The sequence below is a fragment of the Mus musculus genome, chromosome 13 (assembly GCF_000001635.26).
Source record: "Mus musculus strain C57BL/6J chromosome 13, GRCm38.p6 C57BL/6J".
Classification (NCBI taxonomy): domain Eukaryota; kingdom Metazoa; phylum Chordata; class Mammalia; order Rodentia; family Muridae; genus Mus; species Mus musculus.
The window spans coordinates 101,685,418-101,710,305 of NC_000079.6; the positions used below are offsets into that span (position 1 = coordinate 101,685,418).

At 44.7% G+C, this 24,888-nt stretch overlaps 1 protein-coding gene across 4 annotated transcripts in view; it reads right to left on the reverse strand.

Moving 5' to 3' along the window:
* Pik3r1 (phosphoinositide-3-kinase regulatory subunit 1) overlaps positions 1-24,888 on the reverse strand; it is an 87,457-nt gene that overhangs the window by 4,657 nt on the left and 57,912 nt on the right. The window contains exons 3-15 of one of the 4 annotated variants that reach the window (NM_001077495.2): positions 24,233-24,325; positions 23,503-23,577; positions 17,292-17,423; positions 16,294-16,495; positions 16,030-16,109; positions 5,064-5,166; positions 3,982-4,080; positions 3,562-3,742; positions 3,216-3,341; positions 2,084-2,226; positions 1,714-1,890; positions 1,556-1,624; positions 791-961 (exon numbers count right to left, since the gene is read on the reverse strand). In NM_001077495.2, the coding sequence (NP_001070963.1) occupies positions 791-961; positions 1,556-1,624; positions 1,714-1,890; positions 2,084-2,226; positions 3,216-3,341; positions 3,562-3,742; positions 3,982-4,080; positions 5,064-5,166; positions 16,030-16,109; positions 16,294-16,495; positions 17,292-17,423; positions 23,503-23,577; positions 24,233-24,325 (1,651 nt within the window). The other 3 variants (XM_006517569.3, XM_006517570.4, NM_001024955.2) reach the window with 3 other exon arrangements.

Here is a 24,888-nt window from a genome sequence, read left to right on the forward strand (position 1 = left end):
GTGCTGTTCTAATCAAGTGGTCAGTTCTAATCAAGAGGTCTCTTAGGCTCTCCATCTTGGTGTGTATTCTGCATTCTGCTATCCTCTCATCCTAACTCAAAAGCTCTCCCTCTGTCTTTCTTAAAGAGATAGTTCATAAATGAATCGGTGGTGGGTTGTAGAAGGTTCTTTTGGTGTCCATGCATACAAGAGGACAGTTATTTTCTTGCCCCTAATATGCTCATGACTCCAAACCTTCCTTGCATTGTCCTTTCAGTTGACTCGGGGTCTCCATGTTGAAGCCTATGCTGGCCTCAACCACTCACCATCCTCTTGCCTACGCCTCTGAGTGCTAGGATTACAGACACCATGCTTGGCTTCCCAGTTTACTTTTCAAAGTACTCCTCCAAAGTATTAAGATGTAAAAAGAAACTAGACCACAAGATAGACATGTGCCCACTTTGGGGTGTATGTCTGATGACCGAAATGGAGTCTTCGCTCTTGTTTTGGTCGTCCCTGAAGGAGTGCTTGCTTTATCTATTTCAGGTGGTGCTCTCACAAAACAGACTATGCATTCTAGCTATACTGACTTGTAGAGGGGCAGGGACAGCCATTTCACTTGTCCCAGCTGTCCTACTAAATGGCAGCAGGTGTCTGTCTCTCTGTTAGATGTTCTTAACAGATTCATCTGCCTGGACTAACCATACTTCTTCAAGGTTAGAACGTTTTTTTTTTTTTTTTTTTTTTTTTTTTCAAATTCCCATCGCGGAGGAATAAACAACTGAAACACAAGTTGCCCTGGGCTACTTACACTACGGAGCAGGCATAGCAGCCCTGCTTACTGCTCTCCCGGACAAGGAAAGTGCCGTCTCGCTTCCCTCGCAATAGGTTCTCCGCTTTGTTTCGGTTGCTGCTCCCGACATTCCACGTCTTCTCGTCATGGTGGGGCAAATCCTCATCATCTTCTACCAGGGAGTATTGACTGCATGGGCAGAAGGGAAGGCTTGTGACTCAAGAGTGTGGGAACCCAGCCTGCCCCCGGGTCTCCTTCCCAGCAAGTCGGATAAGGTGACTCAGCCTTTCTCTCCGAGTTCTCTTTTTGTTTGGCCTTCTCACCAACCCCCAGGGTGAATGGCTGGCAGAAAGTTATTACTATCTCCACCTGGAGTTCAGTAACCTGGGCCGAGGGCAGGGACGGTATTAAGAAGACTGCCAGTTTGAAAATAATTCAAACTAAACATATACTTAACCCTCAAAATACACTAAACGTAATTGTTGGTTTTCTCTCATTGTTCCAAAAATATGTGGGGATTTTTTTCCTGATGTTCGGGGACATCATTACGGACACACAGGGTCAATTTACACAACTGTGGGTTAAAATACAAACAAAAACCCAAAAAACCCAACCCTCCTGGGCTCAACTCTCCCTGGGTGAAGCTCTGGACCCTGCCACTACCTTTATACATTTTTTTTTTGGCTTGGGATTTGTACCAAAGTCACTGAAAAATCTGTTGACAAAACTCCCACTGCCCAGTCCCCGCCACCCCCCAAAAAAGCCTCCTCAGTAGGTACTTACTCTTCGGTATTTTCATTCCCCAGCCACTCGTTCAGCTTCTTCTGCCGCACACCTTTCTGCGTCAGCCACCTGAAAGAGTTTTACAAACGAAGGACATTGAGACTCCCTCCTTGAATTTAGCCACTGCCAAGTCTTCGGGTTCTACCTCCGACACTTACATCAAGTATTGGTCTCTTGTCTTTCTCAACTGGATGAGGTCCGGCTTAATACTGTTCATGCGTTTGTCGATCTCTCGGTACTCAGCTGCCTGCTTCTTCAAGTCTTCTTCCAACCTCCTCCTACTGTCAATGATCTCACTGATACGCGACTTCAGCTTATCATGGTTATGCATAATCCTGCAGGCAGGAAAAACAGACCAGTAAGCACCTACGTACACCATACAAGGTCCCCAGAGTAAAGGGGGTTTTGTTAATTTCATTCGAAAGTTGCTCAAATTACAGGAAGGGAGATCTTCACTGCGACCAATCTTAAACGATTTTTGCCACTTTCTGTCACAAGGATAACGGGAGCCTCTTGAGGTTCATCTACCTTTGAATTTCTTTCTCGTTGCCTTCGCGTTTAAACTTCTCTATGTATTCTTTGCTGTACCGCTCCTGGGTTTGGCATTGTTCTTCAAATATTTTTATGGTTTCATTAAATGCTTCGATAGCCGTTCTTTTCATTTGGATTTCCTGCAACACAAGTTTCATCAGGCAATGTCATCGCTTTCAGAGAACGACTTCTTTACTATAAGAGACAAGCTAGCTAGCGATGCAACGCAAATGAGCTGCCAGTCAGCACAGTCATCCATGGGTACCAGCAGCCCTCTTGGCCACTAACAAGCCAGATGCTTAAGTCTCTTATTGAAGTGATGTAATGGCCACACAGAGCCTGAGCAATTTTCTCATCGACTCCAAATCACCTCTAAATGGCTTGAGCATGAGACAACATCAGTGCTACGTAAATAGCTGTACGGTATGGCTTAGACAACAGGAGCAAGGGGGCGGGGAGATGCCTACACTGTGCATCTTCAGGATTCAGGAGCAGGAGATAGGCAAGGGCTGTGTATGTTAGCAGGGCTGGTCATGAATTCACCAACTCTCGTCAAATGATCAAGAAACAGATGTTCCTGACAGAGAATTATCTGTCTTTCACTTTTTAAAATTATGTTTTCTTTTTTTTTTTGAGATTATAACATAATTACATTATTTCCTCCTTCCCTTTCAACCATCTCACATACCACTCCTTGTTCCTTCAAATTCATGTTGTGTGAATGAACGAGTGCATGCATGCATGTGTGTGTGTGTGTTCCTAAGTATGTAAGTACAAGCCGGTCAGTCTTTGAAAAAGCCATTTTATTTTATGACACCCATGCTGCTTTCTCTGATAATCAACACGGCCATTTCTCCTCACAGCAGGAGGGATGGGTCTGAACTTTCCATTCTAGAGCTTGGACAAACTGACATTAGCAGTTATTATCAATGTCTAGCCTAGGCAGAAGTAACCAGTCGGAAATTAACGTTCCATCAACTGGAAGCTCATAATAGTAACACTGCGAGTTAGAAGCAAGCTTAATGTAGGACTTTATAAGCATGGGTTAAGCTGAAAAGGGTTAGAGACACTTGATTCTTCCTTTGAATCTGAGTATAGTATGTGTTAGTCCAAAATATCTTAAACTCACCTGGGAAGTACGGGTGTACTCCTCATATAATCTATCATATTCCCGACTTTTTTCTTGAAATTGAGTATTATATTCATGTAATTTTTTCCCTACAGCTTCAATATTATCTTCTTTGACAACTTGATCCTGGAAGAATATACAAGCAGGGAAAAAAAGAATTCAGTTGATAAGCTATTTACTCAAATAACAATCCCTAATGGCATAGTCAATATGGTATCTGATTTAGCTATTATAAAATTCTGGTCAGGGTGTAAAGTTTGTCAAAACCCAATTTCAGATCATTTCCTATGCTGAAGAGTCTCTGGCCCCCTTGTTACTGCAGCGGGAGGAGCTCTGTGTGAATTACCTGCTGGTATTTGGACACTGGGTAGAGCAACTTCACATCCAGCTTGGGGTTGTACTGAGCTAAAGACTCATTCCGGTAGTGGTTTATTAACTCAACCACAGAGTTGAAGGTTAATGGATCAGAGAAGCCATATTTTCCATCACGGTGAAAGATTTTGATTAATTTGTTATTTCCTCCTTTCCTGTAAATACAATACAAAAATAATGATTATTAACATTTTCTGATGCAGAAGGAGGGCTCTCAGGATGGGGAGGAGAAGGCAGTAGGAGAAAGGGACGAATCGAAGATGTTTGAAAAAAAATCCTATAGTGAAACCCATTACTTTATATGCTAATTTAAGGAGGAAAAATAGGCAATCTAATGAAGAAATGTTTTCATGACAACTGAGACATCGCAATTACAGCTGACTTCCTGGCTCACCTTAGTGTAAGAGTGTAATCGCCGTGCATTTTAGTAGATGCGTCTCGTACCAAAAAGGTCCCATCAGCAGTGTCTCGGAGTTTTTCATTCACTTCTTCCCTAAAATGAACACAGTATAAGACCATACTTACTTTTCAACTTTGAGTAACCACACACTTACAAAGACACACACACACACACACACACACACACACACACACACACACAGAGCTTCCCTTCTTCTGCACTGGGGATTGATTTACCACTGGGATAGATCCTTAGTCTTAAGAGACACTATTCTTTAGGACACTGAGCAGAAAATCCAAAGGTTCCTTGTCTTTACATTCTGCGGTCCTTTAGATTTTACATGTTGGTATTGTACATTTTCAAAGAACACTAATAGTTCCTTCTTTGCTTATACAAAAGTGCTACAAATTCATCCCACAGAAAATAAGTGCACTATACATTACATACACTTATGTGTGTGTATGTATATATATATATATATATATATATATATATATATATATATATACACATACACACACACACACACACACACACATATATATATATATATATATATATATATATACATACACACACATACACACACACACACACACACATTTACACTATTGGTGACTATAATACAAAAATTGTTGGATATATATACACACACACACACACACACATACACACCAGTTACTTTCAAATCAGCACAGAAAACCAGGATCCACAAAAAAAAAGGGGGGGGTTCTAGCAGCTCCCTCACTAACCACTCTAAGAGCTAAAGGAGCAAACCCCTTTATTCCCGAAGCCCTGCCCATTAGAGAGAAAGCAGACAGTGCCCTGTTACCCCGACCTTCTCTGGCACCTCTGGCAACAGGGAAGCTTCCTGGGTATTCAATGTCCTATGTCACCCAGCACCCACAGTGCTCCAGTGCTCGGTGACTTTTCTTGTCATCTTTGGAAGAGACCCAAGTATGCTTCATGCTTATGTTGGATGACATCCTAAAAACGGCACTGAGCAAGCCAGTGCTCTCTGCTCTTACTCGAAACCTCCCTGCAGCCGGTGAGAAGGAGAGGCTCTGTGGCCTTACCTTGAGATGTCTCCCCAGTACCATTCAGCATCCTGCAAGGACATATTGTTGTTCATGCTGTTGTTGGCTACAGTAGTGGGCTTGGGTGGTTTGGGGGGCAGTGCTGCAGGCAAAAGAGGAGACCAAAAAAAGTTGTAATCCGAACTCCCAAGTGTACATTTAAAATTAGACTTGCATCTTTTCATTATAAAAACAAACAAACAAACAAAAAGTAAGGGGTAGGGGGTGAGTGGTATAATCCTATTTTAGTTAAAATATATAAAAATTCAATTCAATTTTCAGTTAAAAGGCAATTGAATTTACTAAAAACATTTACAATGGAGGGGGAAAGGGGAGGGGTGGGAACGGATACCAGGAATTCATAATTTCATGTGCCATGGAAGACACTAGTCTTTGAAGGAAATCTCAGAATATGACTTAAAACTAAAACTGGAAAGGAAAAAGTAGTAGTGCATGACAGGGGTAGGGGTGCAGAGATGACACAGACAGACAGACCAACCTAGAGATTAGGAAATACATGGGGCTGGCTGTGGGAGAAAATTTCATAGCAAATCCAGAGTCGACATTCTCTACTTCTAGATTTTATCTGCACTAAAGTTGTGCACCCTAGCAGCTCCGTCTAAAGTAAGAAACCAGGAACATCTGAGAAGCAGAAATAACAGGAGCTGGGCTTTCATTCCTCTCCCTTAATTACGAAAGGCAAATTTGGTTGCTGTGCCCTGCCTGAACACAGCAGTCACATTTAAAGCAGCCCTCATTTGCAGCAAGCATGCTTTAAGAACTGGGTTTTTCTATGTTGATACTTCAGGCACAGCTCTGCCAAAGCCACTTTAAGAACCTCATCTGTGACCTAAATCTCCTTAGTCTCCATGTTACTCTTCTGCTGGGGGACGCTGGGCTTTAGATGCCAGATCCGGTTAAAAACCCTATCCCCTTCTTCAGTGTCAAATCAGCACCCACAGGGTGGCAAGAAGCCCCTCGGCGTCTCTGAGTTCCCTCGTGGTAGGAAGGGCTGACCCCAGAGGGAACAACCAATGAGCCTAAGATTTTTAGCTAAATCCAAAACCATTAACTTTGAAAGCACTGTAACTGCTTGAATTTATGCCCCGGGAAGATTCCAGGTGTCTAGTAAGACTATTTTACAAAGGCGAGGAAAGACAACTTCTTTTCCCATTGTAGTATCTCAGCATGAGAGAGAGAGAGAGAGAGCGAGAAAGTCCCCACATCTGATTTATGAGAGAGTCTCGGATCATCAGAAACCAGTTTGAGTCACTGCTACATCTCACATGCTTTCTGAAGCACCCGGTGTCATCAAAGTACCACAGAGCCCAGAGCCAGCAGAGAAAAGCCTCACAAAGGACACGTCCTCTTAATGAAAGGAACAAAATACAACAATATAGCCCAACTTGCCAAGGATCACAATTAACAAAAGACAGCAGCGGACAGAAAAAGTAGAAACCAGTTCCCATGCATTCAGCAAGAACCAGCATTTATCAGACACAGCCTGGGCTGCTTGCTGCTACAGGCAGGCAAAGAGTCTATTTAATTTTAAAGTTCTAATCAAACTAATTTTAAACCGTGAAACACATCAGTAAAAATAGCAACCTCAAGAGGATCTGTTACAGCAGCTTTCAAAAAGAAAAAAAAAAAAAATTAAAGTCACAGAATTATCTAGCTCTCTCCGTTAATACTGCAGTTTTACCTGGTGGATCCATTTCTATATAAAACACCAAGTCTGTGCCACAGTTTATATCTGTCTTGGCACACTCTAAGTCCAGGTCTTCCATAGTCCAAACCGTGGTGTACATGTGTGCGACAGTTTCCTTGGCTTTGCTCGGTTATAAGAAAAGAGTCCGGCTTTCTTTGTAATGGTGTCTTGGAATTCATTTTAAAACCTATACGGCCCGCACTGTAACCTATTACATCACACACCCCAGCCAATCAAGTCAGAAAAATGTCACCAGACCACTCCTGCTTCGTCAGTTCTCCTGGATGCCAGCTTCACACGGCCCCAGCCTCTCTCTGAGAGCCTACATGTCACGCCGGCTCTGCTCTGCTCCGCTCCGGCATCTCCGTGCTCACCATTTAAGGTGTTTAATTTGCCTGCTCTCTCCCAGCCCTGTGCTCTCTAAGTCTCTCTTTATTACTCTGCAGCATGGTACATTCCACCGTGGGCAGATTGACGAGAGCTGATAAACTGCAGCTTCCAGCTCCGTCCCCTTCGTGCATCTGGGTTTAGAGATAGCCTGGCTATTCCTTGGTATAAAAAAAAAAAAAAAATCTTACAAAGGCACCAAAATATCCCTAAGGTCTCTATTACAGCCCTTAGATATCACGCATATATTAGAAGCAGAAAAGATCCGAGCACTCTGGATATTTAAATCCAGTCTTCCACAATTCACTGAGAGCTTGGATTTTAAACACTGCCATAGACGCACCACATTAGAGAGAGAGAGAGAGAGAGAGAGAGAGAGAGAGAGAGAGAGAGAGAGGCTTAAAGACAGTACTTAGGCAAAATGCCTCTATCAGATATCCCAAGGTCAAAACAAGACTTTATAGAATAATCATGAAAATTCAGCACAGGAATGAAGCTGTCTATTATTTGTAGAAATGCTAAGCATATGCTCAATAGTGGTGAGTTTCAATGTTACTGCCTAAGACACTGGGCAAGAGGATGCTTCTGAAAAAAAAAAAAAGGCAGTATATCAGAACGCAGAGTACAGGTGCTCTCTGCCAAGTGTCTCACTCAGGAACCCATCTCATTGCTAGCTGCTTTAAGGAAGGTGATGTAATCTCTCTCTCTCTCTCTGTGCCCCCCCCCCCACTTCTCTCTTTAGCTCAGAGCCCTACTGAGGGATGGGGGGGGGCGGTCGGACAAATATTCCTTCTTAGTAGTGTTCAATATAAAGAAATCAATTTCCCTACAAATGTAATGATTCATTTTGGCTCTTTAAATCATTCTGCATGCAATTCTGTCACCAAGACTGGAGCTTGATATACGTTGCCCCTGGGAGCCAGAACCTCTTGACATTTACATGGATGGTTGGGGTAATGCTGCAATGTAAATGTGGCTTCCTTTTAAAGAGTGGGCTTTGTGGCTGTGAATGTTGTGCACCTAGGGAAGGATTTACACAACACGGGGGTGGGGGAGCACTTTACATTTCTATCCCAATTGGAATCGCACAGCATTAAAAGTGGAGCAGGGCATTCCGTTCTCTGGATGCTGTCCACTGGCGTCCCTTCTCTACCGCATTTCTGTATTATTGGAGACTCAACCTGTCCCCTTCCACCTCATACTTCTCTATTTGCCGGTAGATTAGAAACCCAAAGTTTAAATAAGTCTAAACTCAACGTCAAATAAAAATGGTAGAGAAGTGTGTCCTTAGATAAGATAAATTTTTAAAAAAGTAGTTTAATTTAAAACGTTGAGTCTTCTCCCAAAAGTAAAGAGACAGGTTGTCTGGGCAGTAAGGCCCAAGGGTTAGCCCACAGGGGACTTATGTACGGCACTCAGTAAAATCAGCCTAGCTGTAGACTGCTGCTGCCCATGTGGCAAGGGAACCCAAAGAGCAGGTCTGGGAGACAGGTGATTTTCCACGGTCCCTGCAAGCCCTGGCTTGGCCCCAACTTCCTGCCCAGTACTTTCTAAACTCCAAACTAAACCCCATCTCTTCTCCGCAGTGTCCCCCCCTGGAGGACAGAAGGGAGTGTCTCCCTAATCGCCCATCTGCTCTCCCCAGGCAGCACTCACCCAGGCGCACACACTTCCAGCGCTCACACACACACACACACACACACACCCCCGCCCGCCCAGCCAAACTAGAGAGGACGCCTTGCAGATAAAGAGCCCGGTGCAGAGAAGTGCATAAATGAAAGAAAAAAAAAAAAGACTTACTTTGCAGGTTATGCATTTCAACGGTTTCGCTTTGAACTGCCAGTATCCCACAGAGAAAAAAAAAAAAAAAAATTCAAAGAAGCTGTTCTTCTACCAAGTGGTCCCAGCCCCTGAGGTTCTCCCGCCCGCCCGGTACCGGCAGTAAAGAACCTAGCTGGAGGAGAGCGCGCAAGGCGGGGGCGCGCGACTCTCAGCCCGGCTGCCGGCTCCCCGGGGCTAGGCTGCAGCGGGTCCCTCCGCCCCACGCCCCGCCCCGGCAGCAAGTCCCCGGCTCCGCGAGAAGAGCCCCCTGGGTCGAGCTACTGCACCGGGGAAGAAAGGAGCCCCGGCGGGCGCTCGCACGTCTCGCTCAGATAAAGATCGAGGCTTCATGATTAACTCGGGCAGGTTCAAATATTTGCTGAGCTAGGGATTTTGGGAGGGGGAGGGGCACCCAAGTCAAAGTCAAAGTTGTCATCAGGCTGACAAGTGGCCGAGGCAAGACTAACTTGCTCATTTTCGTCCGGGAAATGAGAAGGGCATTGTAAGGGGGTGCTGAAAATAGTCCTCCCTGGTGGCCATGGTGCCTGTAACGCGCTGGCAGCCCCCGCTCCGGGGACTCAAGTGGGCCGCAGTGAAGCAGCACAGGAAGTAATCCACCTAGTTCATCAAAAAATAGAATCAAAGCCGCGTTTGTGAAGGCCTGAACCTCTCGGAACAGCTCAGGACAGGGTGCCTCTCTCTCGTGTCCTCCTCCTCCCACGCACTGGCACAGTCAGCCCCGCAGGTGTTAACAGGAAAGCCCTTCACATAGCGCATCACACGCAGGCTAGCAGCCCCGGGAGGGCATCCTTCAAGCAAGCCCAGATCTTTAAGGAGTCAACTTCAGCTCACCTTCAAATAGCCCTAGGACTTTCTAATCTGGAGTATCTAAGAGGTGTGTCTGCACTGGGTTAACTGGTGTGTCTGCACTGGGTTAAGTGCTGGCTGGGTGTGACAAAGGGACAGAGAAGGACGCGCTTTCCCTTCTCTGGGATTCTAGTCTGTAATTTGAGAAAGTTGCAGCTAACTGGGTTTAGGGTTGCTGGGTGGACAGAAATCAAGTCTTTTCCTAGGAAACGTCCCCATGGCATCTGCCCAGAAGCCCCCACTTCTTTTGAACCATTAACGGAAAAAAAATCACAAAGCCCCCAAAAACTTTTGGTCCTAAATTCCATTCTCAGCCCACTGCCCCTAGTCTTGGCTTTCCTTGGTCATGGAAAGTCGAAACTAACAAGCTGAATTTACTTTCTTTTAGGCCACTCTGAAGAAAAACTAAAAACCAAAAAGCAAAAACAAACCCTCACACCTATAACAAAACTCTGGCTTTCTTGTTTTCTTCTTTTAGCTTAAGAAAAACAAAGGTCCTTCTTATTTTCATGCATTGCCCTGATCTCAAAAGAGTTTCTCTGGAAGAAACATCAGACATTGGCTTCTTACAAATACCTGTCTGTGCGACGATTAAACTGTAAATCTGACAGTCTATTTTGTCTCAGAACAAAAGTATCTACCGTTAAACAGTATATACCAGAAAAGGTCCCGAATAGCCATGGACAGGTTGTTTCAAACAAACTCCTCACTATATGTACAATCCCCTACCACGGAGGCTCTATTAAGGACATTAACTCCAAGTGTGAGCAGAAGCTTTCTGCTCTTTATTAGTTTAAGGAGGGCGCCCTCTGCTGGCAGAACGGAGTAAATCATGCCTGCTTAAGAGACAACCATCAACTTCCAGTTTCACCTCCTCCGTATCCAAATAGCCCCACAAATTAATAACACATAATTATAAATAGCTTATAAATATACGTAATTCACTACTAAACCAAAGTCACAGGTGTCACAATTACCTAGGAATTTATTTCCACTTGGCTAATAAGCCCCTTTAAAAAGAAACTTGTGCTTTCTTGGCATCCTATCTATTTGGGGCTGCTAAGACCCATTGCACATGCATAACGGAAGGCTCACTTCACCTTCTGGATGCTTCAGGCCAGTGAGAACCCCTTTTCTCAGGGTTTTGTACAACTCACTTCAGAGGCAAAGGCAGGCCAGGGTTCGACTTGCCAGTAGATTTCAGCTAGCCAAGAAACTCTCATGATTATTAACATGTGTTTCCAAGTTCTGTGACATGCTTTCTGCTCTGAACAAGACCTCTTGGGGCATCACCCGAGACCTGGAAAGCTTGCTTCTCAGAGACTCATGTGCACCACTGTCAATGAACAAAAGCCAGGGAAAACAGGCAGCAGGAGGGAAAAATGAATTATCCAAAGTTACCCAGGGTAAAAAGAATATGTTTCTTCACAATTCCAATGTAAGACATCTTAGAAAGTAGGGCCCTCCAGCACGGGGCTAATTCATGACTCCATATCCATGCGAGCTCAATGAACCCACATTAAGAAAAAACACCCTTTCCCTTTCCAGTTAATAAACAAACCCAGGTTTACATACCAAAAATATATAATAATAATAATCCAGACACAGGCTACAGGCTTTCTGCAAAGGCACACCCACGCCCACTGTCTAGCAGACAGAGGAACTCCCCCTCCCACCCCACCCCCCATCCTGTGATGTCTGTCCCTTCAGAGTCAGAGAAAGCTGTACCCTGAAAACAAAAGTAAAAACATGGCCTAGCACGTGCCCAGGGCAGCGATCACGTGGCACTCGGGGAACTCGAGTAAAACTTTTCTAGTTTTCATGAGATGGAATCAGCTCTCCCCTGTTCCTCTACCCCTCTTGGGGCCTGCATCTTTTTCAACGTCTCAGATCTTACCTTAGAGACAACTCTCTCATGTCAGGCCATATTTTAAACCCAATGGGAGGAAAAACAAATGAGAGAAAAGTGAAACTCTGAAAGTTATTTCCCTCGTCTTCGTGTTTGCTTACATCTACAGCTGAGAATGCAGCCCGGGGTGTTTCAAGCAAGATGCATGGATTCTGCGATGTTTTGCAAAGCACCAACAGTTAAAAATCAACCTTGACATGTGTAGGAGGGCAGCGGGGGTGGGAAGGTGGGGGGTGGGGGGGTCACTTCTTTCCTCCGCCTGGCTTGCGGGTGCAATATTAGCCTCCAATTATGCTACATTAATATTTCTGAATATATCCATGAAATCCGAAACACGGGTAGTATTCAGAGGTACCCTGTGTTCACAGTGATCTCTACTGTGGTTGCCCTGTGGGATCAGCTTAGCTCCCCCCTCCCCGTGCCCCTCCCTGCCCCCGCCCCGTCTGAGGAGCCTAAGGAATTCCAGAAAACCTGCTGTTCAGCTTCAGATATAATGAAGACTTCTCAACCAGAGGGGATGGAGGGCAAGCTGACAATAGAGCTCTGAAAGCATACTGTCCCCATCACCTGTCCCCATCTGTGTCTCCTTCCATAAATCAAGGAATCTTTACCTCAGAGGGCTGCTGGGTGCAGGAAATCAGTTGGCTTCTGAGATTTCACTGCAATCTGAACAGCTTATCAGTGTATGTGTATATATGGAGAATTAGGAGGCTGCTAATTCCAGACACTAATTGGAATGAATCAAAATGAGGAATAGCCTTTGTCTTTGCTTCTTAGAAATGTAGCTGAACCAATTAAATTTACAGTAAAAAAGCAAACAACCAACAACCACAGGGCAGTTTAAGATAAGGGAACAGGGGCTGAAGAACACACACAGGGAATGGGCCATGTTAACAACCTGCAGAGAAAGCACACCGGGACTGGTTGGGACACAGATAGAGTGGATGGCACTGGGAACACTGTGTACGGTTGTACTTTCTGTACACTGTGCAAGGGCACACTGGCAAGGTGACAGAGGGAGTGGCGTTGACACCTAGGCCACTCCACCCACCAAGACACACAGCTTGTTAAATCCTAACCACCGAGGGAGAGAGGTTCAACTCTCCTTCCACTACAAACACCTCGTGGAGATTTGTCCCCCAAACTACCCACATAGGACTGGGATCCTTTGCTGCATATGGCCCTAAGATCTTCCCTCTCTCCTTGTTAGCTCAATACTTTCTGAGAACTTCAGAAGGCCTTTTCATTAGACACTGAAAACAGGCCCATGATTCGTAATGGATCCAGTAATGTAGGCAGATTAATCCAGTAATGACCTGCAGATGGGACAGGCTGAACTCAAAGGTAGCTTCTGGGCAGGTCCAGGTGTGGCATACACTGGTCGGGCAGCATAAAGCGAACCTCTCAGCTTTGTCTCCTCATCGTCCCAGTGATGCCTTATTAACACCGTCACTTAAAAAGTGGCCTTGTGTCAATGCCTGGTGGATCAGCTTGGAGAAACACATTAAGAAATGGCGACGTACATATGTCCTAGAGAGTGTACACACCCTAGAGAGCACAGCCTGCCACAACCTGATTCGCTATCTGCCTGCAAATCAAAAGGCTATTTTCCTTTCCTCCAGTTAAAACTGGATCTGCTTTTCAAGGCCCCTTTCGGGGTGTGCTCTTTCATGAACTTCTCCACTCATCTGATCACCCTAAAATGTCACCAACAGCACCTCTAAAGCTCTTTCTCTTGGGAGAAGTACACTCCCAGCTAGTATTTAGACACTGTGTCTTAACAGGCCTTATTTAAGTTGTGCCTCAGACATCAGCATTATCATTCCAAGTACTACCTGGTAACAGCCCAGAGACAATCTGCCCTGCAACAAATACTTCCTTGTAGTCCCCACTTAAGGATCCTTCAACGACTCCTTTCTGTTCAGAGCAGCAGTTTCTATTAAACGACTGGTTTATGAGCATTCATTTGAGATGTGCTGGAGGTGAGCTTCCAAAGCCCTCAGGGACTCTTTCGTGCTGGGCTAGCGACGAGGGCCTCTGGGAATGCACTGCATTCCCACTGGGGTCACACACACCCAAACCCTTGCCTGGGGGTGCCCTACCAATCACAGCACTGGAGCTATCCTAGAGCCCAAAGGTGACTCAGGACGGAGGCACCTTCTTTTACCCTCTTGTAGGTGGAGAGTGAAATGTTTGCACAGGTGAGAGACACTGAAGCATCCATTTGGTCCCACGGGGCCTATACAGTGCTCATCGTGGCTGAGAAATACCGCATGAAGTGAAAATGGCTCGCATAGGGCTTAAGAATTACTTGGATTTAATTCTTTTTCTCTTCTCTCTCTCTTTTGAAGAAGCCGCACAAGGACTGGGACAATCCAGTCCGTTCAAATCCGTCATTCCTCGGCCGAGCTGACGGAACTAATCCTCCTTTGAAATTAGTATACAAGCGTCTATGCAGGGCACTGTAGCCCTCTTCTGTGTATCAGCCGCAGTATGAAAATGGATACTGATGATACGTGCTTACTCTTATAAGTCAACCTTACAAAAGACATTTAATCCATTTGTATTAAACTACAGTGGTGAACTCCCCCCTCCCCAGACAAATAAGCCCTTAGTAATCAATTCATTTGTGAAAGTCCTGTCTGGCTTTGGGCTTCCATGTATATTCCCCAATGAGGCCAGAGAGTGCCATTAAGAAGACCATGATGACCAGCTCGTCAGATTCCCCACACCCGACTCGGCACCATCCCAAGCCCTTCAGGGCACACAAAGCTCAGCTGTGCCTCCTCTCCGACAAACAGCCAAAGGCAAGCAGGAGGAAGTGAACATTTGCAGCTCAGGCCTTTGGCTCAGGGCCTGAATATTCTTGGTGCCCCTCTTCCTTCCTAGCCTGTGTGGTGAGTCTCAGGGTAGGCAATCTCTATAGCTCACAGCCACATCCATGCCTCCACACTCTTTCTTCCCCGTTAAGGTCAAAAGCAGCTCCCAAGGATAACCCAACACTCCTGAATCCATTCTCTAGTAAACTCAGGATCATATGGGGTGATGCCCTTGGCCTCAAATCCCAAGCTAGGCTGAGGTTCCTTGATGCACTGTCTATAGCTCTGGGCACCCTGGTTAAATGCTGTCTGCTGTGGTTTGGAACTTTTGGAATATACCATTCATCCATCATCTCTAGGTACCATATTTTGAGCCAGTCCACAGAACCTCTTTCCAGGTCCTGCATCCTGGGTGCTCATCCATGTTTTGAGCCCAAGACCTGACCTCTCTCAAGCTGTCTCATCCAGATGCAAAGAGCCACAGCTGACCTTGCAATGACAGACAGAAACGCACGGTAGGATGCTCTGACCCCCTGGCTGCTCACACAGCGGTGCTAATCTTCGTGAGTTACCCATCACAGATAGAAGAAGCAGGGTACTCCATTGAAAAGCCTGGCACCGAGGAGGAGTACAAGCAGAACTTATCTCTTGGCCCTGCAACTATGCTCTCCTGCTAAGGGCTGACAATCAATCTAAAAGGCCAGCCCAGTAAGCTAACTGCTACTGGATCACAGGTTGTTTGAACTCTTTGGTCCAGGCTCTTCCTGCTTCCTGAACTTCCTGGACTTAAATGGCTAGCTGAAGGCCCACCTGCTTTTAGAATGGCATCTGGCTTGGTCTAAACAGCCCCAGCAGAACACTGCTTTCATACCGCCTGCGTTACTGAAAATGTTTATTTTGACAGACATTTCTTGGTATAGTCACTTCCAAAGCACACACTCCAAAATACTTTAAATTATATAGTAATTATAAATCCCCCTACTTTGTAAGATTTGGAAAAACAACAACAACAACAACAAAATGTCAACAGCTGCAACAAACTCCATAAATTTATTCAGCAGCCCGAAGCCTAAGTGGTGGAAGGCCCAGGGAGCTCTCTCTATTCTCATCTGAGACAAAAAGATGGAGACATGAAGGAATCTTGAGGTCAAGGCTAACCTCTGCTACAAAGTGAGCTCAAGGCCAGCCTGGACTACATGGTGAGACCTTGTATCAAGCTAGTAAATTAAATAAAAATAAAAAATAAAAAAGTAAAACCAAGGTAGCTTAAAACCTGCAAAACCCGACATATGACATTTCACAAATACCACCACTGTTATTTTTCCATGAACCATAAATTAGCATATTACTATGGATTGCAGAGATCTGTGTTAATTCCAAGGAGCTAGAAACCACCGATTTCAAGGTCCAAAAAAGCTGAGCCGGAAGTGAATGTCAAATGTTGCAGAGCCTTACCTGGTGCTGGCTGTCTCTCATTCCATTCCGTTGAGATTAAAATCTCTATCGCTTTTATGAGGTGTTCAGTATTATCAGAGCTGCAACAAAGAGCATTTTGTGAGAACCATCATTTCTAAAAGTAATTCTCTTTTCATTCATCTACATCCTATTGATGTGTGTGAAGTAAGTCCCCAGAAAACGTGCATCTGTGAGGCATCAATTTAGGGCCACTCATCAGCTCTCACCCATACCGTCCGAACCTTCTTTTCATCCTTCACTTACCTGGCGGCTGGAAATCTGAAAAGCACGGGGCTGAAAATCTCAGAGAGGACTCTTGCATTCAAAAGGTTTTTGCTGGAGGCTTGAGAGAGCTTGAAAAAATGCTTGAGCAAATACTGAAGCGTAAGCCAACACTGATGAGGTATATTAGGCAATCTAATGAGCTTCTTCAACAGCTGGATGCAGTCTTCAGGGCTCTGTAGTTCTGCAGGTTCAAAACAAAACAAAACAGGAAACAGAGTAAGGCTAGGTGTAGGTGCCGGTGAGCCAACGCTTTGACCATTTCTTCTCTCTCCCTTAGCTACACGAGGAGGTGCACACAGACATCTTCAGGAAAGGTACCTAGGACATTTGTCCTTCTTAGTAAGAAATGCATTGTGAGAAAGTAAAGTTCTCAGGTCAAATGAAATACAAGACAACTCTTTTTGTAAAAAAAAAAAAAAAAAAAAAAAAAAAAAACCCACAGACTGTTCTGGGTGTGCTCTCAGAAGCCTGGCCTCCATCAGGCAGCACCAAGCGTGATTGGCTACTTCCTCGGATCATCAGATAAGTAGCACAGGTTATACTTTGAAGGTCACGGACCACAATTTCCTGTCCCCAAAGCACTGAGCAGAGCCTCGGCTCCCGATGCTGAGTCTTCCACCCTCGACACATTTTGTTCTGGGTGTTCAGGGAAGAGGGCAAAAATATGCCCCATCGTGCACTCTAGTACTGGATCTCCGAATCCGGTGCTAGATGGCTGTGGCCTGCCTAGCTGCAGTGGTCTTTGCAGAGAGTGATCAAAAAGTTAACAGTTAGCCAGTTTCTCACTTGGGCAGGCTTCTGAGCAAACACAATAGGGTGTCTTCTATCAGATGCTGTGTGGTAAAGGAGATCTGGGGTGGCAGTTTAGTGTTTTCTCAACACCTCCTACTTATACAGGGCCGTTGGCGCCTCCTAGAGTGCCAAGTATACCTACATCCCAGTATCCATTCCGAGAGGTCTGAAAAGAGAGAACCAACCTTGGGCTAAAGACATCATCTCATTGTAAACAGCTACAGGAATGACAGGATTTGGTAAGTCGGCGAGATAGCGTTTGAAAGCATCTGCTAAGACGTGTACGTCGATCATCTCCAAGTCCACTGACGCGGCATCTGGAAGAGAAACAATGTAAGAAACCATGTAAGAGGCACTCAGACTTTCTGTTGGGCCAGTTTTCCAAGTGTGGGACTTAAACGAGACACAGGGAAGGGAGCGATGCAGAACAGAAGCATGGCACACTGACCACTGTTTCATTCCTGAAGTTGGGACAGAACAGCTTTTCCTCATGGAGTTCTGTCTCACAATCCGCCTTTAACTATCACGTTAATCCCATATGTCTTGGGGCAACAACAACAACAACAACAAAAATATGCCACTGTTACTGATCAGTTAATACTCTGCACTGCTAAGGTGGCATCCTCTCCATGCCTGTATTAAAAGTCAAAGGCCCAGTTTTCCAGAAAGAACACGGTTTAGAGAGAGATCCTGTAAGGGGTGATTTGATTAAACAAGGTTATTAGAGTGGACCCTAAGACCGCTAACTGGCATCATTATAAAAAAAAGACAAAGACACAGACACAGACACAGACACAGACACAGACACAGACACAGACACAGACACAGACACAGGGACTACGGGAACAGAGGAAAGGCCTCAGAAAGACACACTGAGAGGCGGCTGTTGGGGAGCCTAGAAAGGGAATCTCAAAGGAAGCGAACAAGGCCTAAACCTTCATCATCTTGGATTTCCAGCCTGTGAGGCTGTGCGAGAAATACATTTTATTCAGTTTTCTGGAGTGGTTCTGCTGTGGCTGAGGAGGCTCTGTCCTGGAAATAGCTCACCATACAATCAGCGTCTCCTCGAACCACTACAGGAAGAAGAGAAGCCCCAGGTTTTCCCAAATCTTTTTTTTTTTTTTTAAGATTTATTTATTTTATTTATATGAGTACACTGTAGCTGTCTTCAGACACACCAGAAGAGGGCATCAGATCCCATTACAGATGGTTGTTAGTCACCAGGTGGTTGCTGGGATTTGAACTCAGGACCTCTGGAAGAGCAGTTGGTGCTCTTGACCACTGAGCCATCTCTCCAGCCCTGGTTTTCCCAAATCTTAACTGATGAAGGCTGCGTGAAATATAACCCTAACAGAGTGATCAACCGAACATCTAGATACTACAGGCTTTTAGCAAACAAGTTCCAGATTACCTACAGAACAATTTGAATAGTCTCAGAAGAGCAAACCATTTCCAGATTACCTACTGAGCAATCTGAACAGGCTCAGAATGCCTCCCCTAATGCTGCTCCTTTCTAATCTGTGAGCATCAAACTAGCTGGGAAGAAAGAGAAAAGGAGCAGCTTTCCCATCGGCTAGTAAGGAGGCCACGCCATTCAGCCAAGGGTAACCTAAAGTACTTTCCTGTACACGGGAGGTGTGCATAGTTCAGTCCTTGGGATGGGACAGGAAATGAGGGCCAATAGGAAGCAGGTGTACCGAGAGCAAGAAGGATCCAGGATATCCATAGAAGAGAGGCATTTGGTGATGGGACCTTATCTGGGGAACAGTGTGCTCAGAAGGAGGACCTGACATTACTCATTCTCCTGCCTTCACTAAGGCACTGGGGGTTCTGCTGCCAAGGAGATATACGGAGCAAGATAATATAAAGATATAACCTAGTGTGTAGCTGATTCAGGCAGTGTCTGGGAGATGAGAAATGCCAGAGTCACTTTAAGATGCTTCTACGTAAGGCGAGGACAGTATTTAGGTTATCCTCGAACTAAAGATGATAGTGCAAAGCAGGCTCCTTAAACTTGCCCCATTCAATTAAAAACAAGCAAGCAAACAAACAAACAAACAAAAAAACCTTTGCCCATTCATGATCTCTTTGTACCCAGGAAATTTGTATATGATCCCAAATAGTTAGGTACATAAAACAGGCATACAAAGCAAATACTTAATGAAATTATAAAGCAGTTTATTTTACCAGAATTGCTAGGAACACATATAACTTTTATCATTGATTAAAGGTGAAAGCTAATTTGCATATTAATTAGAGATTTCTTTGTTTATTCTTATGCGGTAGTAAATCTTAGCTGAGTATTTGATGCTTCGAGATACAGAGCATCTTCAGTGCTTTTGGAGGTAATCAATGTTGACTTAAAAATTGTCAATGCTGGGACGTCGCTTTGTATAAATCCATGATACTAAATGACGGAATTATACGTCAAGGGCCATTCCAAATACTTCTGGAAATTCTTTCCTAATGATTCCAGCCCAAAATTTATTTAACTTTTTTTTTTTTTAAAAAAAAGAAACCCAAAGAACAATTTTTACGATCAAACATCTTTATATAATTCAATCCAAAGACATATTAATATTTGTGTATGTGCATATATGTGTATGTGTGTGTCTGTATACAAACATCCTAAGATAGACATGTTGAGGATGAAAGATTCACGTCAAAGTCTTCTATAGTTCGGTCACACTGTTTCTATGGGGCAGGAATCTCTGTGTAGATAATCCATAACATACAATAGTGTTGAATCTGAGCTTAGGTGCAAGTGGCCTGACAACATGGACCCCCATACACAGTGAGAAGCATGAATGTTGTATGTTCAGAACTAAGGCTAGCGAAAGTGAAGTGCGATGCGTGTGTCAATCTGGCCAAAAAACATCTTAGAGTGTTACATGTCTGACTTAAATCTTAGCTCAGAAACCTTTAGTGTTGTCAACTTCTTTATGACCACTACATGAGGTTACCCATCCCTTTATGGGAAGTGACCTCCAAACTGAGAAGCTATGGGAATCTGGGGTGAGACTGCGGTACAGAAAGTCTTTGGGCACATCATCCCATTAAGCAAACCTTGTCCCACTAAGTAGCCAGATGTCTGAGACTGTGACACCACAGCCTAGTATAAATGTACATAGGCCAGGTCAAGGAAAAACTGTAAGAGGTAAGACCTAAGAAGATAACTTCAATACCCTAGAGAGCTAACAAGACCACAGAGCACATGCTAACAAAGGTGCACAGGCCCTGCTGGGCCTTTGCATAAAGGATCTAGCCTGAAACTGAGCAATTATTTGTGAAATGATGTAATGCCAATTAAGATTATATGAGCATCTGAGGTTTCTGGCTCCTCTAGACGTGGCCCTTGTATGCCTCATGTCTCGTCTCTCTGCCTTGAAAAGGGGTATCTCGAAACTTGCTCATCCTGAAAAATATATGTGGCACCCATTAGGAGACGTGTGTAGACTTAAAGGTGTTGCAGTCCCATGTTCCTCTCTCAGGCATCATCCCCTTAGTGCTCCTTCCTGCAGGGGCTGATGAGCAATGCCTTCACTAGGACACCTGGCAAGCAGTTTGTATGTTTTATGAATCTCACATCACACTTAGGGGGCCTCAAGGACAGAGTGTGCCTCTCCCCTGCTCTTCCGGCCTTGCTCAGCAGCCAACGCAAGAGCTGTGGTAAATAGATGAGGTCTGGAGCCCTTGGGAGGTGCTCACTTCCGAGACCTTATGAAGAATCTAGGAAGCCCGGTCCTTGGAGTCTTCACAGTGTTTGAATGAAATTATGCTTCACAAGTCTTGGGATAAATTCCCCATGTGTATAAATCCACGGGAGTTGACAATAGAGTACACTTGGTTTTATTTATTATTTTTTTGTGACTTCTCCCATGCCCTGGGTTTTCTGACATGTGCAATACATGGTTCCCTTTCTGAATTAATACCACCGGGCAGCTCTTCGCTACCCACAGCTAAGAGGTATTGGTCCCTCACTTCACTCCTCACCAAACTACTGATGGGTAACCAGTTCCTTTAATGCTTCACTACTCTAGTTCCCCGGGGAAGTCCCACCCCCCCAACCCCCAGCCAGCCACAGGTTGATCTCTATCTGGTTTAGTGGTTCCCAGGGCGTGGGGGTAGAGTAGGAAGAGTCTGGCACTATTTGGAGACTGTTCTTGACTGTCATGACTGGGGGTGGATGCTACTGGCACCCGGTGGGTAGAGGCTAGGGATGTGGCTAAATACCCTGCAGTGAGCATGATATTCTTCCACTCTTGATCGGCAGAACACAGTCAGAGCGCCAGGTTGAAGAAGCCGTACTCAAGTTAAGAGAAACCAAAAGGTGTCAGGAGAAAATTCAGACCATTAAAACTCAAGTAAAATAACAACAACAACAACAACAAAAAAATGTTTTAGGGTAAAATGAGGAAGGTGAGAGGAAGGCTGGGACAACCAGACTAATCTAATCTGGATATAAATCACAACTTTGCTAATTTACCACTAAATCCTGTTAAAAGAATTTGCTTAATCGGGGCTTTTGTTGCTGGAGACTTAAGAGTCACTAGCAGCAGCAGCATCAAGTTAACATGAGATGCTGTAAAAGGGCGAGGAAAAGCAGGTGGCTGCCCACCTCTGGCTGGCTGGCACTGCAAATTTATATGGGTATTTGAAAGCCAGCATCTGTCAGGTGAAACTGAGGCTTCCATGGATACTCTAATAGCTTCATGGACTGAAAAGGCCACCACCCGGAGACACTCTGGCAGATGTGCAAGCTCCCAAGTTTGGATAAGGTTTGCTCTTTCTTCGCTAGGAACGTGTACCAGTTTTCTGCATGTGGCTTTTGATGTCAATGGGGAAGGAAAGTTGTCAAAATGCATGACTGACGTGAGCGAATCTTGGTGGTTTACGCCATCTCATGAGTGGTGTGAAAAAAAGCAAAAACTTTTTCCAAAGCTAACCCGGATCGTTTTTTGTATTGGTAACATTAAAACCTTAACCACAACTTTTCATAGTTTCATTAGTTTCTGGTGTCTTTACGTTTCCTGTGACTTTTAGCATGTGTTCAATTTCACAACACCCCCCCCCCTTTTTTGTAACCAAAACATGTAATTCTATTTTAATTGGCAGAGAGCAAAATTCAGCGTTTCCTTACCACTCCAGTAAGGCTCCTGCCCGTCAGCTTCCAGTGGCCCAGTTGGTAAGAGCACGGGGCACACAAAAAAGCAATGCAGCCCTCCCTGTGCATGCTCAGCTGAGTTCAAGGCACACGAGGGACCCGAGTTCAGACACTTGGTTGGGTTTGCTTCAAGTGAAAGCAAGCACTGATAAGCATCTAGTCTCGATCTTTCCTCTAAGAAACACCTTTTGTAGAAATTCCCTGAGTTGCCTAATCCCGAAGTGGCTTCTCTCTTCAAAGGGTTACCTTGTGAGGGTCACGTGGGCAGCCCCATTCGAGCAGGGTTTTGACAGAACCTTGCCCAGAATAAGAACAGCAGCAAATGCAACTCTTTCATTTAAATCTACAAACGTGGGTAAAGGATGCATGGTAGAAAGCTCCAAGAAAGAAACAGAAAGGGACAGAATACTGTGAAGGGACGAAGGGCTTGAGAGAGAGAAGCTGGCATGAGAAGGAAGGCAGCCAGGGTAAGTTGTACTACTTTATCCTATATGGAAAAGGAAAAGAGGAAGCCATACGAAGCCACCATTTGGCAGAATGAATTGGTGTCTCCTAAGTAATGGTGTGTCGGAGCTGGCTTGCCTGGTGCTGGTTCAGGAGGCCAAATGTTCTCAATTTCTCCTAATTCCACGTTCAATGGCATGTTAGTCATCCTGAAAGCCAGCACAGTAGGGATAACTCAACACTAACCTGGTACTTTCTCTCTGCAGAGTGCAGGGTTATCGGTACATTACTGAAGAAAGCACCCGATGCCATGCTCCTCAATGTGTACAGGGTGGGAAAAAGTGAGCAGGTGAGCAAGACAGCCAGCAAGCCAGGTGGGAGGGAAAGAGAGACAGGAAAGGGTAAGAGGACACCAGGAGACATTCGTTAAATGACACAGACTTTTAGAATCTTTTTGGCTGACCCAAATGAATGAGATGTGGCTGACAAGCAAGGCTCAGGGACAATGACAGAGACACAGAGTCAGGTAAATGCCAAAAAAGGCTGTTTCTGCAATTCCTGCTCAACCCAGGGGCTTGTGTATGTGGAAAGGGTTGAGAGCTTATATTCCAGTCCCAACTCAGAAGCCCTATGGCTAAGGTGTGGATGCTAATGTAATGGGGCAGAAGGAACTCCTGCATGTGAGTTGGAAATCCCTTTGAGATTTACAGTGCTGTATGAATGGGGGTGAGGTACATCATCAGAAACAGAAACTTTATCCTCATTTATAATAGTCCCGTGACACTCACCACAATCAAGAAGCTGTCGTAATTCTGCAGGGTTGCTGGAGCTTTGTGTTCTGTATAGAGTCGAACATTCCAGTCCTAGGACACAAAACAGACCATGTATGCAAAACACAGCTCTCAGGAGAACCTGTGAGCCTGCTGCCAGAGGGACATTCCAATTTCCATCCGCTATCTATTCTAGATGTGTACTAAATATTCTCGGAAGCCAACCTCAACAATTAATTTTATCTGGTATGTCAATAATTTTGGCAAATCCAGTGGACTATTAAAGAGCAGGATCTTAATAATCATCTTTATTAAATTATAAAGAATTGAATAGCTCTCACATAGTAAGCACATATTAGTTTTTGAACAGTGGTTCTCTACCTGTAGAACACGACCACTTTGGTGGGTGTTGCCTAAGACCATAGGAAGACATAGATATTTACAATATGATTCATAGCACAAGCAAAACTACAGTCATGAAGAGGCAATGAAAATAATTTTATGGTTGGATATCACTACAACGGTATTAAAGGGTCTCAGCATTAAGAAAGTTGAGAACTACTCACTGACCTAGAGTTAGAAATTATTAGCCAGGATTTCTTCCCAGTACAGATTCCCCATACAACTAGTGCGTGGATAACATAGCCTCTATCCACAGCAGTTAGTAAGACAGTCATATAACGAGTGGCCCAGAGATACTTATAAATTATAACAGTCATGAAATAAAACTTGTAAGAAGTCTGGTTACCTTTCTTCTCAATGGCTTCCAGGAGCTTTATAAGGAGAGGCGGGGCAACATCAGGAGGGGCAAACTGCTCGGCCAGGTCAGGAAGGGGCAACGCTGAAAGAGAAAGATTTCCAACATTAGGTTTCATGCAAGGCAGTCAAGCGCATTCAAACACAATGAAGAATAGTTAAATACAAGTAATTTAATTATTCCCAACCATAGGAAACTGGAGTCTCCTAAAGGGATTCCTATGCCAGGCTGCACAGTGCTGGGGCCCCAGAGACATATGTGTTGTTTCCTTCCAGAGAGAACTCTCTGAATGCTCACCAAGAATCCCAGAATCCCCTAGCAACGGGCTTCTGATGTTCTCCCCTCTGGGGCATCTTTCCAAGGACAGACTGCCCTATGTTAGGGCACCTCGGAGTACAGGCTGGGCCTAGGTGGAGGAGCTCCAGGCTAGCCTAGAGCTTGCATGTTCAGGGAGAATAAAGAGATGATGCTTCAGCCCCATGTCCTGAACACAACCAGGGAAGTCCAGAGACTCTGAAAGCAAGTCTGGCTTCTACATTATTATGAAAGAACTGTTGCTCAGGTAGGCGAGACTAGATAAAATCTTGAGATAGGCTGTTACCATGGTACATGGTCCATAACTGATATATCTGACTTCCTAGTAGCTT